Here is a 13,930-nt window from a genome sequence, read left to right as displayed (position 1 = left end):
CACCGTGCATCCCAGCCATCAAGTCATCCTCAGGCCTGAGGTATCGGTCCGGGTAAACCGGGAGGCCTGGTTGATCACATTGAGCCGGAGGTGAATGATCTGTGAGATTTGAGTGACCATGGATGATTAGATTGTCATCATATCAATTGATAAACTCACCGGAAATTTGAGAAAAGACTTCCGGACCATTGGATGACACAGAACATGATTCTGGGTCATCAGCCGGCCCAAGATATAATTGATCTGAGGATGTCCGGTAAATTTATAAGGTGTGATGGATGTTGAACATACCTGTTGACATCCGGGACACGGTTGATTCATCCACATCCATTGAGTTATATTCAGTGACCAGAGGGTCATTGAATCTAACTGTAGCAGGGGAGTTCATGTTCTGTGAGGAACTGATCAACTGATTCACTGATTATTGATAACTTCGAAGTTGAATACAAGGCACCGGCAATTGCCGAAAGTTGAACCACAACCAAACAAGGACAAACAATCAATGAAATTTTACATTGTTAATCACTGATCTTGTTTTTACTGAAACATCATCCTTGTGATAACTGATTTCAACCTGATCTCAACACTTTCAACACTTTCAATTGAAATACCATGTCTACTCCAGTTGACACCTCTTTGACCGGCCTCAAGGAAATCACTGCCAAGATCATGGCCATCATCACCGGCGCTCGGCAGCTTCCTCCGGGCCACAGCCACTTTTCTCTGACAACCCAGGTCAGTACACTCGTGGTATGTAGCATTGTCATATTTTCTCCCCTCCATTTTTTTCATCATCCGGGTAGGCTGATGTGGTCCGGCGCTATGGGAGTGGTCCCTACCTTCCGGGTCTCGTGTGTTCAGTGCTCAAGGGAGTTAATTCGTGTATGGGGCATGACTCCTCAGGTCTTGCCCAACTGGCACAGCATCGGGTATGATGATACCCGTTTGTTGACGCACCCCTGGCGCAGCAAGGTTCTTGCCTGGGAGGAGTTAGGTGATCACACCTTCGATCTCCCAGTCGTGGCCAGTCCTTCAATAGGTCCAATTCCTGTGGATCTTCCACCCTGGCCTGTCATCGCCGGGCCTTCTACCAACCCTGCCTCCGAGTCCCGGGAGAAGGGAAAAGGTAAGGCAGTAGTCCCGGACCCGGAACCAGAAGTGGAAGGGAGTCAGAAGAGGAAGTCTCCAATGATTCCAGCACTTCCCTCCCAACCCCCGAAGTCCACTATGAAGACTCGGAAGCAGGCAAAGACCACCGGCCTTGCCAAATTCAAGGTGTTTGTTGAGTTGGAAGATGAGGAGGACTCAGTCACTCAGGTATGTCCTCTGGTTCATTGTTTCATTGTCTTACTCATTTTGTAGCCGATTTCACGTGGAGTGCCAGAGGTCGTCCTCCCCCAGCTCTCCCCAGATGTTGCAAGGACGTCTGGATCACCTCGGTTACCCCGTAGCCTGAAGAAGAAACCCTTTGGGCCTGCTACGGTAAGTCGCACTTTTGCATCCGGCACTCGGGTGAGTCCTTACAATGTGCCAGGCAATTGCCGGCAAATGTCCAGAGGTCATCACACCCCCTCGGGCAATTCCCAAACCTCCAGTAGAGGCGCCCCCAGTCATCGATGCAGGTGATATACTCATTCCCGGACCCGTAAGTACACTATTGAGGCTTGGTGTGTCTATGAACTGACGGATCACACAGAACAACCCTTGCCAGGCTTGCCACAAGATGGAATGGCCCTGCGCAACTCAGCTTGACAAGAGGACTGGCGCCCCGTGCATGTCCTGCGTCTACTGTACCACCAAGAAGATCAAGTGTATCTCTGTGAGTATGGGAACCCCGCCGAAACGTGTTCGAGGTCAATCCGTCACCCGGACCACCAGGAGGACCAGATCCAAGACCCCTTCCAAAGCTCCCTCCACAGCTCTGGCTGCCTCGCAATCCACCAGCCAGACACGGAGTCAATCTTGGGTCTCTTCTGTCACTCCTGGTCCATCTTGTGCCCAAACACCAAAGGCGCAAACACACGGTCGCAGCAAGACTGTCACTGCTGCCTCACAGATGCCCTGGCAAAATTGTGAAACCGGATGATCTGGACAATCTTTTCTCAGAGTATGATTTAGTTGAGTGCTACGGGTTTCGGGCTCGGGAATCAGAAAAGGACTTCCGGCAAACTGTTGAAGACAATCTAATATTTCCATGTTAACAATTTTGCAAAATGTGGGTTTCCACTCATTTCGTGTTTTGGACTTCGAGCCTTGGCACTCGGCATTTGGGTCTCGGCACTCAGTGAATCGATAAGTCACTGATAAGTTTTGTGGCTTTGCAATGGTACCTCCATGAAATTTGTAAGAAATACCATATGGTGTATTGTGTCCAGTGTTGTGTTTTGAGCCTCAGGTTTCGGGCATCGGCACTTGGCACTCAGGTCCTTGGTACTCAGTGATTCAACCATTGAGTTTTGGATTTTGGTGTTCTGGGAGTAACACTTTCATGTCAACAATTTTGCAACATTTAGTCTTCCAGTCATTTCGAGTTGCAGGTTTCAGGCCTCAGCACTCGGTCAATTAATAAGTCACTGATAATGAAGGTAACATTGATTGAAAACATTGCATATACATCTATGACTATGTAATTATGTAGTCATGTCAACATCCTCACCAGAAGGTTCACCGCACTCAACTAAATCATACTCTGAGAAAAGATTGTCCAGATCATCCGGTTTCACAATTTTGCCGGGCATCTGTGAGGCAGCAGTGACAGTCTTGCTGCGACCGTGTGTTTGCGCCTTTGGTGTTTGGGCACAAGATGGACCAGGAGTGACAGAAGAGACCCAAGATTCACTCCGTGTCTGGCTGGTGGATTGCGAGGCAGCCAGAGCTGTGGAGGGAGCTTTGGAAGGGGTCTTGGATCTGGTCCTCCTGGTGGTCCGGGTGATGGATTGACCTCGAACACGTTTCGGCGGGGTTCCCATACTCACAGAGATACACTTGATCTTCTTGGTGGTACAGTAGACGCAGGACATGCACGGGGCAGCCAGTCCTCTTGTCAAGCTGAGTTGCGCAGGGCCATTCCATCTTGTGGCAAGCCTGGCAAGGGTTGTTCTGTGTGATCCGTCAGTTCATAGACACACCAAGCCTCAATAGTGTACTTACGGGTCCAGGAATAAGTATATCACCTGCATCGATGACTGGGGGCGCCTCTACTGGAGGTTCGGGAAGTTGCCCGAGGGGGTGTGATGACCTCTGGACATTTGCCTGGCAATTGCCTGGCACATTGTAAGGACTCACCCGAGTGCCGGATGCAAAAGTGCGACTTACCGTAGCAGGCCCGAAGGGTTTCTTCTTCAGGCTACAGGGGTAACCGAGGTGATCCAGACGTCCTTGCAACATCTGGGGAGAGCTGGGGGAGGACGACCTCTGGCACTCCACGTGAAATCGGCTACAAAATGAGTAAGACAATGAAACAATGAACCAGAGGACATACCTGAGTGACTGAGTCCTCCTCATCTTCCAACTCAACAAACACCTTGAATTTGGCAAGGCCGGTGGTCTTTGCCTGCTTCCGAGTCTTCATAGTGGACTTCGGGGGTTGGGAGGGAAGTGCTGGAATCATTGGAGACTTCCTCTTCTGACTCCCTTCCACTTCTGGTTCCGGGTCCTGGGACTACTGCCTTACCTTTTCCCTTCTCCCGGGACTCGGAGGCAGGGTTGGTAGAAGGCCCGGCGATGACAGGCCAGGGTGGAAGATCCACAGGAATTGGACCTATTGAAGGACTGGCCACGACCTGGGAGATCGAAGGTGTGATCACCTAACTCCTCCCAGGCAAGAACCTTGCTGCGCCAGGGGTGCGTCAACAAACGGGTATCATCATACCCTGATGCTGTGCCAGTAGGGCAAGACCTGAGGAGTCATGCCCCATACACGAATTAACTCCATTGAGCACTGAACACACGAGACCCGGAAGGTAGGGACCACTCCCATAGCGCCGGACCACATCAGCCTACCCGGATGATGAAAAAAATGGAGGGGAGAAAATATGACAATGCTACATACCACGAGTGTACTGACCTGGGTTGTCAGAGAAAAGTGGCTGTGGCCCGGAGGAAGCTGCCGAGCGCCGGTGATGATGGCCATGATCTTGGCAGTGATTTCCTTGAGGCCGGTCAAAGAGGTGTCAACTGGAGTAGACATGGTATTTCAATTGAAAGTGTTGAAAGTGTTGAGATCAGGTTGAAATCAGTTATCACAAGGATGATGTTTCAGTAAAAACAAGATCAGTGATTAACAATGTAAAATTTCATTGATTGTTTGTCCTTGTTTGGTTGTGGTTCAACTTTCGGCAATTGCCAGCGCCTTGTATTCAACTTCGAAGTTATCAATAATCAGTGAATCAGTTGATCAGTTCCTCACAGAACATGAACTTCCCTGCTACAGTTAGATTCAATGACCCTCTGGTCACTGAATATAACTCAATGGATGTGGATGAATCAACCGTGTCCCGGATGTCAACAGGTATGTTCAACATCCATCACACCTTATAAATTTACCGGACATCCTCAGATCAATTATATCTTGGGCCGGCTGATGACCCAGAATCATGTTCTGTGTCATCCAATGGTCCGGAAGTCTTTTCTCAAATTTCCGGTGAGTTTATCAATTGATATGATGACAGTCTAATCATCCATGGTCACTCAAATCTCACAGATCATTCACCTCCGGCTCAATGTGATCAACCAGGCCTCCCGGTTCACCCAGACCTATACCTCAGGCCTGAGGATGATTTGATGGCTGGGATGCACGGTGAGTATCATTTAAATCATCTAACAATGCATGTTGACACAAAAATCGTGCAGATCAATCACTTCCGGCCCAACCTGATATGCTGGGTCTAGCCATCCACCCGGATCTCTACCTCGGGCCTGATGAAGATCTTATGACTGAGATCCCAGGTATGTTCATCGATTGAAATGAAAAGTCCGGCCATCCCTGGTTACTAAAGCCTGACAGATCCATCACCTCCGGCCCAACCTTATCACCCGGATGTACCCATCCACCCAGACCTGTACCTCGGGCCTGATGAAGCTTTTATGCCAGAATTCCCCAGTCTGTCATTCAAAACATCTCACCATCTCTGTTCACTAAACCCTTACAGATAAATCTCTTCCGGCCCAACCTGATCAACCGGGTTTCCCCATTCACCCAGACATGTACTTAGGGCCTGAAGATGATCTGATCGACTGTGAGGTGAAGCAGGAGCGTGCTGATTCAGATAGTGAGGTCTCAGGTGCGCCAGTAGTATCCAGGGCATGTAGGTTTCTCCCTACCATCCAGGTTTCCTTACTTAATTCATCTCCAAAGTGATTGCAAAATCTCCCGAACGTGATTTTCCCCACCCGGATGTCACCTATGAAGAATTGCTTGCCATGGTCCGGGATCTCCGGCCATTTGAGTCTTACAATCACACAGGCAGTGAGTGTCTGATATAATCATTTATCTTTCTGCTAATTTGTCTCTTAGTTCAATCCATTCAAGATTGGGTCCGGGATTACAAACAGCGACACGGACATATTCCCGACCCATCCATCCAACAACTACTCGAGGCTGAGAGACCATTCCGAACTGCCTGGGCAGAAACATCTGACAAACTCAGAAGAGCTGATGAAGACCTCCAGAGGCTGCAAAGAGCTGAACATTTGACTTCCGAAATGCTCAAGGTATTAGATTCCCTCATTCTTAGGTTTGAAGATCAAATTCAAATGTAAATTACACAATTTCTGTTAGTAGACAAATTACCTGTGAACTTTTGAATGTTTATGAACCCACTCACGTCATGTAAACTACTTAATTATGGATGTATTGAACTCCCATTTTCGATTTATTCACTATTGAAGGACTACCGAGGCCTGAGTATCGATTACCGGGTCCATGTTTTGAGTCCGGCGCACCAATAACCTACTTCCCATTGCATGACATGGATATGTACATAAGGGGAGACAGTGTGGGATAAGTACATCACTTCCTTCCCCTCACTCTTGTCACCCAAGGAGTACTGTCTAATGGCTTTGGCGTCAACTTACTCCAGGTGGTCCTCGCCGATGGCTCAATCACCGCTTTCTTTCCCCGCATCCTTTTCGGAGCTGGCAATGTTTTCCTCCCTTCCATTGCAACATCATCGTCAACCTCTCCAGTGTTGCCATTGGTTAACCCTGCTAGCAGGTTGCCCATTCGCGATGTCAGCAGTGCACCATGTTTCGCCAGCTTGACGGGGCGAGGCTTTGGAATTGACGGTGGGATTGCCATCTCTGCATGTGATGATGAAGGACCTTCTCCGGTTCTGGTTCTCTTTTTTGATGATCTACCATCAGCCAAGTCATTATCATCATCATCATCATCATCATCCGAATGATGAGTGTCATTCCCGAAATCACTGTCAGGTTCGGAGGATGAATCCCTAGGGCTTCAGATGATTACCCTGTGCATGTTTTTGACTTTACCCGTCCAATGGGAAGGCGACCCACCTGATATGACCGATGCTACCATGTCGCCATCTTTGTTCTTCCACACTTTGAACATGAATGTTGATCCTTTGCCTGTCTCCTGCCGAGCATACCAGAAATTGAGGAGGGCCGTCGTGTCCCAATTTTGCAACTTGGAAGGCTCCTTCAAGTCGACATCCGCCAGAAGATATCTTCGTGACACAAAGTCATCCTGGCATTGAAGGATGGTGCTCCATGGCACTACTGCCTTGTCAATCCCTGAACAAATCCCTATGTCGATGCATTCAACAAAGTCCCGGATGTAGCAATGATTGACTCATGATAGTGTGATGTGAGAAAAGCCCTGACTATGGTGTTCTTCTCCTCGAGTTTTGTTTCGGTGATGTCCAGAAGCAGCGGCATCCCATCCTCATCAGTGTCAAGCTCGAAGGCTGATTTTCAGATTCTCTTGCGACCTCCCTTCATCTGTCGGCCACCTTCCCATGCTCCAGCACCTATCACAGAGACCATCAACACACCCCTCCGGGTATCAACAGTTTAAACACTCACCAAACTGTTCCTGCGCATACTCCTGCCACACCGGCTCGATGTCCTCCCAGTTCTTTGTCTTCATGAAGCTGTCCCCATCTCCTAATGCCTTGTTATCATCGTGCCTGCGTGAAATATATTGGGTTGAAAGATCTGCGATGACAGGTAAAATTCACTCACATCCCGAACAGCACCTCGCCCTGTTCATTCTTCCAAGCTGACAACACAAACACTCTCATCCCGCATTGCCTCCACATCTCCTTCAAAAAGTGCTCCATATATGCAGGTCCCTTCTTATGGGCGACCTGTGCTTGTATCTCAGGAGGAGGACAGTTGTTGGACCATTCTTCGGCGGTTTCTTTCACCTTCTCCAACTTGTCGTCAGACAATTCAGCCATGACTCTCTTCACAGCCACCTGATAATGCTTGAACATACCAGGATCTCCTGGCTTTGCCCCAGACTCTTCCTCAATCCTCTTCAGCACCTCTTCCCAATTCTCCTGGTAGATCACCATCCTAGGCATCCATTTCCTCCCATACTTTATCATGTCCTTCCTTTTCTTCTTTTTCTTGTTGTTGAACAACCAAGTCTTGTACATCTGAGCATTGAAGGAAGTGTAAGACATTAAATTTTTTTTCGCATTGCAACAAGGATGTATCACCTGCTTCCTCTTTTTCCATTGTCCTTGGTCCACCTTTGGCGCAAACAACCTGGCAGCCCTGGCAATTGCAGTGAAAACTGCCCGCTTCTCGCTCCTTTTCGTAGAAGTCCACTCAGGAAGGTAGTTCTTCAGCTCGGAAATTTCGGTTTCCGTGAGCTTCTGTGTCTGGGGTTGACATGCCCTATGTCTTCCAGGAGACAAGCGAGTGGAATGACCTGACCTTGCCATGGTGACTCTGATTGGTGAATGTGCTGAGGGTAAGCAAGGCGTAATTAATATTGGTTCAAAGTTCAACTTTGACCAAAGCCTAACAGTTGGTTAATCAACCCATATCGGACATGATGCCATTAATGGAAATAAATTTGTAATGAACAACCAATACTGCACAAACATAGCATTGGAATAACAATTTGTGCAACCTTCCTGAGCTAATGCTGTTCTTGCAACATTCGAAAATAAGATGAAGATAGGTCTATGCACCCCGCTGCAAAAATCCCACAGGGTAGAAGCAAGGGGCAGAAAAGATAGGAAAACTTGGGTCAAGGTCCCGCTTGCAAGCGCAAGACGACATGCCTACAGGTCCATGCCTAACTCTCCCCTGGAATCACCAACACTTCAGCCTGTTCCTGCACCACCTACTTGGGAAGACTGTCCTGATAATACTTATGAGCAAGACCAAGGCTCATTCGAGCCTTTGCAGCTTCCAAAAACAATGGCAAGTGAATGTAAACCATTGGAGCGTCGTTCAAACCTTGCTAAGTATAACAAATGCAGAGCCAGAATGACTACCTGAGGCAATGGCTCCCAAGGCAGGAATCATATCTGCATCACCTCCTAAATTGAGAAGCTCCTCCAGAAGATAGGAGATGCATCGTCTGCGACCAGGATAGGGTCTACAAATGTCAAGATTGTCTTGGGGAGCCACTCTATTGCACGGGATGTTGCAGGAGTCAACATCAGTCACAACCCTTTCCACTGGATCAGTCAATGGAATGGTCAGTTCTTCGAGCAAAGTTGTCTCGCTCATGTCGGACTCATCATACACCTCGGTCATGATGGCAAAGAATGTCCTGCACTCGCAAATAGGTGAGATTTGTTCAAAGGAGACGAACCCGAGGACCAGCTTGAGCCTGAAGATCTACCATCCGTGTCGGGACCAGAGTTCCAGCCTAAGGAAAACACCATGGTCATCGTCGACAAGTCCGGAGTTCATCGCCTCAAGGTTCGATGCTGCGATTGTCCAAATGCCATGAGTCTGGACATTCAAATGTTTTGACATGGATTTTTCCCTGCATCATTCAACAAACCAAAGACTGTGTTCACCTTCAGAGTGCTCAACAATTTTCTATTGGACAACCTAGAATGCGGCACCTCCACTGATGAACTATTACAGCAAGCTCCTGGCAAATGACCTCCAGCATGTTTCCTCACCTTGTTCCGGTGATCATATATCTCCTTCATCTAAAGGACATTATATTGACAAGGCACTTGGCAAGGACCGATACAGAGAGCTCATGAGAGTGCCTCGACAGTGGAGGCAGTTGAAGACCATGAAATGGCATGGACTTCGGCCATCGTTCCAATGCTCCTAATGCCGGAGATCTCGCATTGTTTTGCCCTGACATGTCCTCAGCCTGGGATCAACATATCCTTGTCAGGGAATGAAACACTTGATGAGTGAGTCTAGTTTCATACTTGAGTGACCTAAGTGATGATAAGAACTCCAAGCTGGAAATATACCCGGTCATTTGTGATGGACTGGTAATTTCAAAGCCAAACACTTGCATCCCATCAAGCCATTTGATGAAGTATGGCTTGCTGATGAGCTGGGGTTCATGGTGGGAAAGGACAGGTATAAAGCGCATCTTGCGGAGGCTGCTGACACTTTGGAAAAATCTAGCTGCAACAATCACTGAGCGGTAAATCAAGCAAATATGGCTTGGCACAAGCTGGAGTCGACGGGTATTGGGGGAGTTGCTTGTGCCTGCCACGGCTGCTTTGTCCCTCATGCGATGGTCGATTTTCAGAAAGGCAAAAGGCAAGCCGAACATGAAGTTCTACATTCACAAGTTGATCATGCATCATTTGCAGACAAATGAACATGGACTATGCCCTTTGCAAGGCTGCCCAGCACAACATGAAAGGCGTTACCAAGGCTGTCACCTTTTATGACATCAACTGTCAATACAACAAGCACCTTCAGGTTCAGGTGGATCGAAGCTGATTTCTTGAAATGGTACCGGAATTGACCATCATTCCCAGCATCGGTTTGTGGCACATGCATGGATATCAAGACAGCTGCTATGTCCGATATGCGTCGAATTTCATTGAAGGCATTGGCCGGATAGATGGAGAGATCATGGAGACTCTCTGGGCACGTCTCAACCTAATTTCCCCCACTGCTCAGGGAATGTTGTCCCCTCATCGACAGGAATGTCTTGATTTTCAGATGAACGATTCCAACTTCTGCAAGATGATCTGCATGAAAAGGACCCTTTGCCGTAAATACAAGCAGGCAAAAAATTGCATCGCCAAAAGTGAAAAGGCTTTCGACAGACTCGATGAAGCAGCACCTGCCAATTTGAAGACAGAATGGTTGGCCAATGAGAGGATCGCTCAATCCCAGCAGAATAAATGATCCTGCGGTGATGGATGTTTATGAGATAAATATCAAGAAGGGTAAGCTGACCATGTCTCCATAGAAGTCCGAATTAATTTCGCACTCAGCACCGAGCAAAAAGGAGATCGAACTTAGACTGCTAGAGCAGGGTAATGCCCGTAATGCAGCACCATCTCGGAGATCTGTGGTGACATGGATATCTATGGGGTTGGCAATCGAGGAGGCTCAAATTGCATTGCTCATCGAGGTCTGAAGAATCGGAAAACAAACTACTGAAGACACAGAGATTAGACCTCGCCCGGCAATGAGATCGTCTCCTAAGGCCAGATAGATGGATTCACGTGTTCTGCTGTCACGTATCTCAGAGAGGGATTCGATGGAGATGACGATCATGACGACTTGAACATAGACATCCTAGATGATCTCGATGATGACCCGGAAGATTTTACCGAGACATCTGATACATGGACAAACTCACCCGAGCTCATTGCAATCCCATTGCCATTAAACCTCGGGGTAGATCGATGCAGACACTTGATGGCAGAGGATCTCATTCCGCTGGAGATCTCCCTTCGCAAAGGGCAGGCAAATGATGCACTTCACAACCTCCACATTCACTTGTGCAACAAGGCAGTCCTATTCCGAACGAATGGTCAGGCAAGCCAAATCTCAAGCCCTGAAAACTCGAGCCTGGTCACAGGTGACGTCAGTGCAGCAGGCTGTCTCCCTGCATGCGAGTATATATACCAAGACCAGGACTGCAAATGATGAAACTTGACACGGGGCATGGCCAACTTCAGAAGTACAAACCCCTGCTTCGCAAGCAGCTCAAAGTCAACACTGCCGTGGGTGATCCGAATGCCCGTGGTCAACGAAATGAATTCCTCGCGTGGTTCTGGTCCATCGATGTCGATATGCATGGTCTGGATCAATCATGGAATGAGGAATGTGAGTTCCCTAATGCTCGACATGTCCGATGTTGAGCTGACCGGACGAATATGAAGTTTACCAAGTTCACTGGCTCCAGGCAAAGGCACTATGGGATCGATGGAAGGAAGGGCTGATGTTGGTCCAATTTGAGATGGATTGGACATGTAACTTTTTCTTGTGGAAAGCAGCCCAATGGGGCGACCGGATGCAGGAATCATTCACGAAACGACTTCCGGGTCATGCATGCTACTCCGGAAGGCAATCCTGAATATATTCATTGCTGGTGCAGGACACCCAGGCAGTGTTTCAACACCTGCAGACTGTTTTGATAGATTCCCTGAGATGAATGAATGGTTCATTGCCGATGGGATATAACAACCATTTTGATATACAAATTGAGTCCCGGGAATTGGCCGGGTCAGCCCATGTCGGAGTTTGAAAAGTTTATCCATCCATCAGTGGATAATATCTTCACATCTGAACCAACTGTCATTGTCATTGCCAGTGTGATACTCCTGCATCAGCCATGCCTGAATTATATCCTTCCCCTACATCCACTTCTGATAATCAGAATTCACTCAATGAGTACCGGCCCCTCACTCTCACTCCTGCAGACATTTCAGCTACTATGTTGATGTCTGCATCGCACATCCGCACATCCATCTCCCAATATCAGGCGGAGGCTGCAAACAACAATATTCCCCCTTTGGCTTGGATCAGGCACTTCAAAGCCGGGCTGCAATGGGAGATCACTGTAAGACCCTGACGATACTGGCAGTTGATACTGACATCTTCCACAGACTTTTGTCACTCCCATCCTCCAGTACTCAGCTGCCAGGAACATCATTTCGGTCGTTCCCAGCCCTATTGCTCATATTATTCATTTGATTCCCAGTCACACCTGGAACACGGTTCTGGATCACATCTTTTCCTATCACATCTGTTTGTTTCATGATGTCGCAGATCCTGGAGATCCATCCCGGATTGTATCTGGCTATGATACCCCATGGTGGATGGGAGAAACTGCAATCCTGAACGAACCATGGCAATGGGATCGGGTGATGACTTGCTGTATCTTTCACTACCAGCATTGGCTAGTAAGATTCTTATTCCATTTCCTTGATTCATGACTGATCTGCTCTAGGATGGCATTGAGAATGATGGTCTGACAATTCCGGAGCAGGTGGATCATACCTCAGTTCCATCACTGATGGGACTGAGGTGGATTAGAGAACGCCTCCTGACATTACTTGAGGAGCAATGTGAGGGCATCCGTGACAAGATGGCAGAGATACAAATCTACACTGCCATGCTGGACAGATTGAAGAGAGGCAGAGGAGAGTAGCTCTAGTCACTCAGTTGGAAATGTTGAAGTGCAAGTTGCATATGTGTTTTATGAGTACTGAAAATCGCTTGTAAACATTGCAATATCTAACATGATGTTATATGGCGAGTCCCGAAATAAACGGTGCAGATGTGCATCACCATGTCCTGACCACCGAGGTCCGGATATCAAGTCCTGATTACTGAGACCCCATTACCGAACTCCGAATATCGAGTTTCGAGTTCTGAACGTTGAGTACCGAGCGTCGAGTACCGAATGCTGACTGCCGAATATCGAACTCCGAGTTCCAGATCACCATTACCAATTCCCGACTCCCAGAATTTAACTACTGAGGTCCAAATATCGAGACCCGAGTGCCGAGACCCAATTACCGAACTCCGAATATCGAGTGTTGAGTTCCGACTATTGATTTCCAAGTTCCGGATATCGAGTCCCGATTACCGAGTTCCAAAACATTGGGTACCAAGCATCGAGTACCGAATGTTTACTGCCGAATATTGAACTCCGAGTTCCAGATCTCCATTACCAATTCCCAACTCCTGGCATTAAACTACCGAGGTCCAAATATCAAGACCCAAGTGCTGAGACCTGGTTACCGAGCTCCTGGCCTTGATGACTGTCGATAGGATCTGAGTCTAAATACAATGATAGCCATCGCCCCAGTACCATTTTCAAATTTGTACAGCAGCATTCATACTTACATTTCTTTGCTTCTCTGTGCCCTTTTGACTTGTAGGTTCCTTTTGCAACAGACCGTTCTTCTTAGCATTGCCTAGCGTAAGGTCGATGATATCTTCTGCGCTACCCCAACCCAGGGCCGGCTTTTTGTAACTGTGCACCACAACTGAAACCCCACTCCCTCGCACTGAATGTGTTGGTGCTCAAGTGTCATCAAGAGACACGGAAGGCTCTGGACAGTTATTGTATTCATCTGCTATGGATTTTGGACCTCGAGTGTCATCAAGAGAGACAGTTTGTACTTGGTAGTCGAAAGCAGGTACTGATGCGGGTAATTACACTTTCTACCTGTTTCATCTTCCACCCACATGGTGGTAGGGTTCGTCAATCCACCCTAGCCCATCCGCATGAGGGAACCCCGGCATAAATATGAACAGAGTCCCTCATATACCATGCCCACCCAACCCTATCCCCCTCCACCTGATGAACCCCATGTCTGACAATCCTTCCAGAAAATCCAATCATACACCCAGGATCGTACCCGAACTCCAGCTGAAGGCTTGGCATGCTCATCCGAGCATTAGAATAATTCCCCACAGTGGTGAGAATATCGAAGCATTCAGGAATTGATAAATGGTCTCGATGATGCAGGGTTTGACGATTGGAAATGAT

General features: G+C 47.9%; 6 protein-coding genes across 6 annotated transcripts; 4 read left to right on the top strand and 2 right to left on the bottom strand.

Annotated features, from left to right (window-relative positions):
• Positions 1–612: 612 nt before the first annotated feature.
• On the top strand, positions 613–2,201 carry EDB93DRAFT_1106066 (uncharacterized protein; the record flags this gene model as incomplete). Its single annotated transcript, XM_041447569.1, has 7 exons — positions 613–735; positions 804–851; positions 904–1,317; positions 1,363–1,482; positions 1,535–1,645; positions 1,712–1,819; positions 1,854–2,201. The coding sequence occupies 7 exons, from the start codon at positions 613–615 to the stop codon at positions 2,199–2,201; spliced, it is 1,272 nt and encodes a 423-aa protein (XP_041305138.1).
• Positions 2,202–2,630: 429 nt separating this feature from the next.
• Positions 2,631–4,189, bottom strand: EDB93DRAFT_1252992 (uncharacterized protein; the record flags this gene model as incomplete). The annotated part of the gene is made up of 8 exons (XM_041453372.1): positions 2,631–2,916; positions 2,972–3,099; positions 3,151–3,252; positions 3,316–3,414; positions 3,482–3,600; positions 3,674–3,806; positions 3,858–3,998; positions 4,052–4,189. The coding sequence occupies 8 exons, from the start codon at positions 4,187–4,189 to the stop codon at positions 2,631–2,633; spliced, it is 1,146 nt and encodes a 381-aa protein (XP_041305137.1).
• Positions 4,190–4,413: 224 nt separating this feature from the next.
• Positions 4,414–6,404, top strand: EDB93DRAFT_1298200 (uncharacterized protein; the record flags this gene model as incomplete). The annotated part of the gene is made up of 9 exons (XM_041454641.1): positions 4,414–4,510; positions 4,559–4,642; positions 4,703–4,798; positions 4,852–4,947; positions 5,006–5,101; positions 5,151–5,306; positions 5,357–5,467; positions 5,516–5,712; positions 6,081–6,404. 9 exons carry the CDS (start codon positions 4,414–4,416, stop codon positions 6,402–6,404), a joined length of 1,257 nt encoding a protein of 418 aa, XP_041305136.1.
• Positions 6,405–6,765: 361 nt separating this feature from the next.
• EDB93DRAFT_1252990 (uncharacterized protein) lies at positions 6,766–7,913 on the bottom strand (the record flags this gene model as incomplete). Its single annotated transcript, XM_041453371.1, has 5 exons — positions 6,766–6,926; positions 6,972–6,989; positions 7,045–7,148; positions 7,204–7,622; positions 7,686–7,913. The coding sequence occupies 5 exons, from the start codon at positions 7,911–7,913 to the stop codon at positions 6,766–6,768; spliced, it is 930 nt and encodes a 309-aa protein (XP_041305135.1).
• A 2,375-nt stretch (positions 7,914–10,288) lies between these two features.
• EDB93DRAFT_1106062 (uncharacterized protein) lies at positions 10,289–11,503 on the top strand (the record flags this gene model as incomplete). Its single annotated transcript, XM_041447568.1, has 5 exons — positions 10,289–10,364; positions 10,413–10,552; positions 10,633–11,005; positions 11,062–11,253; positions 11,310–11,503. 5 exons carry the CDS (start codon positions 10,289–10,291, stop codon positions 11,501–11,503), a joined length of 975 nt encoding a protein of 324 aa, XP_041305134.1.
• A 258-nt stretch (positions 11,504–11,761) lies between these two features.
• EDB93DRAFT_1252988 (uncharacterized protein) lies at positions 11,762–12,580 on the top strand (the record flags this gene model as incomplete). The annotated part of the gene is made up of 3 exons (XM_041453370.1): positions 11,762–11,989; positions 12,036–12,332; positions 12,380–12,580. 3 exons carry the CDS (start codon positions 11,762–11,764, stop codon positions 12,578–12,580), a joined length of 726 nt encoding a protein of 241 aa, XP_041305133.1.
• Positions 12,581–13,930: the final 1,350 nt, after the last annotated feature.

The sequence above is a fragment of the Suillus bovinus genome, assembly GCF_016758785.1.
Source record: "Suillus bovinus strain UH-Sbo-P2 chromosome Unknown EDB93scaffold_52, whole genome shotgun sequence".
Lineage (NCBI taxonomy): Eukaryota > Fungi > Basidiomycota > Agaricomycetes > Boletales > Suillaceae > Suillus > Suillus bovinus.
The sequence above is the reverse complement of the archived record's forward strand: the minus strand, read 5'-3'. Positions and strand labels throughout refer to the sequence as shown.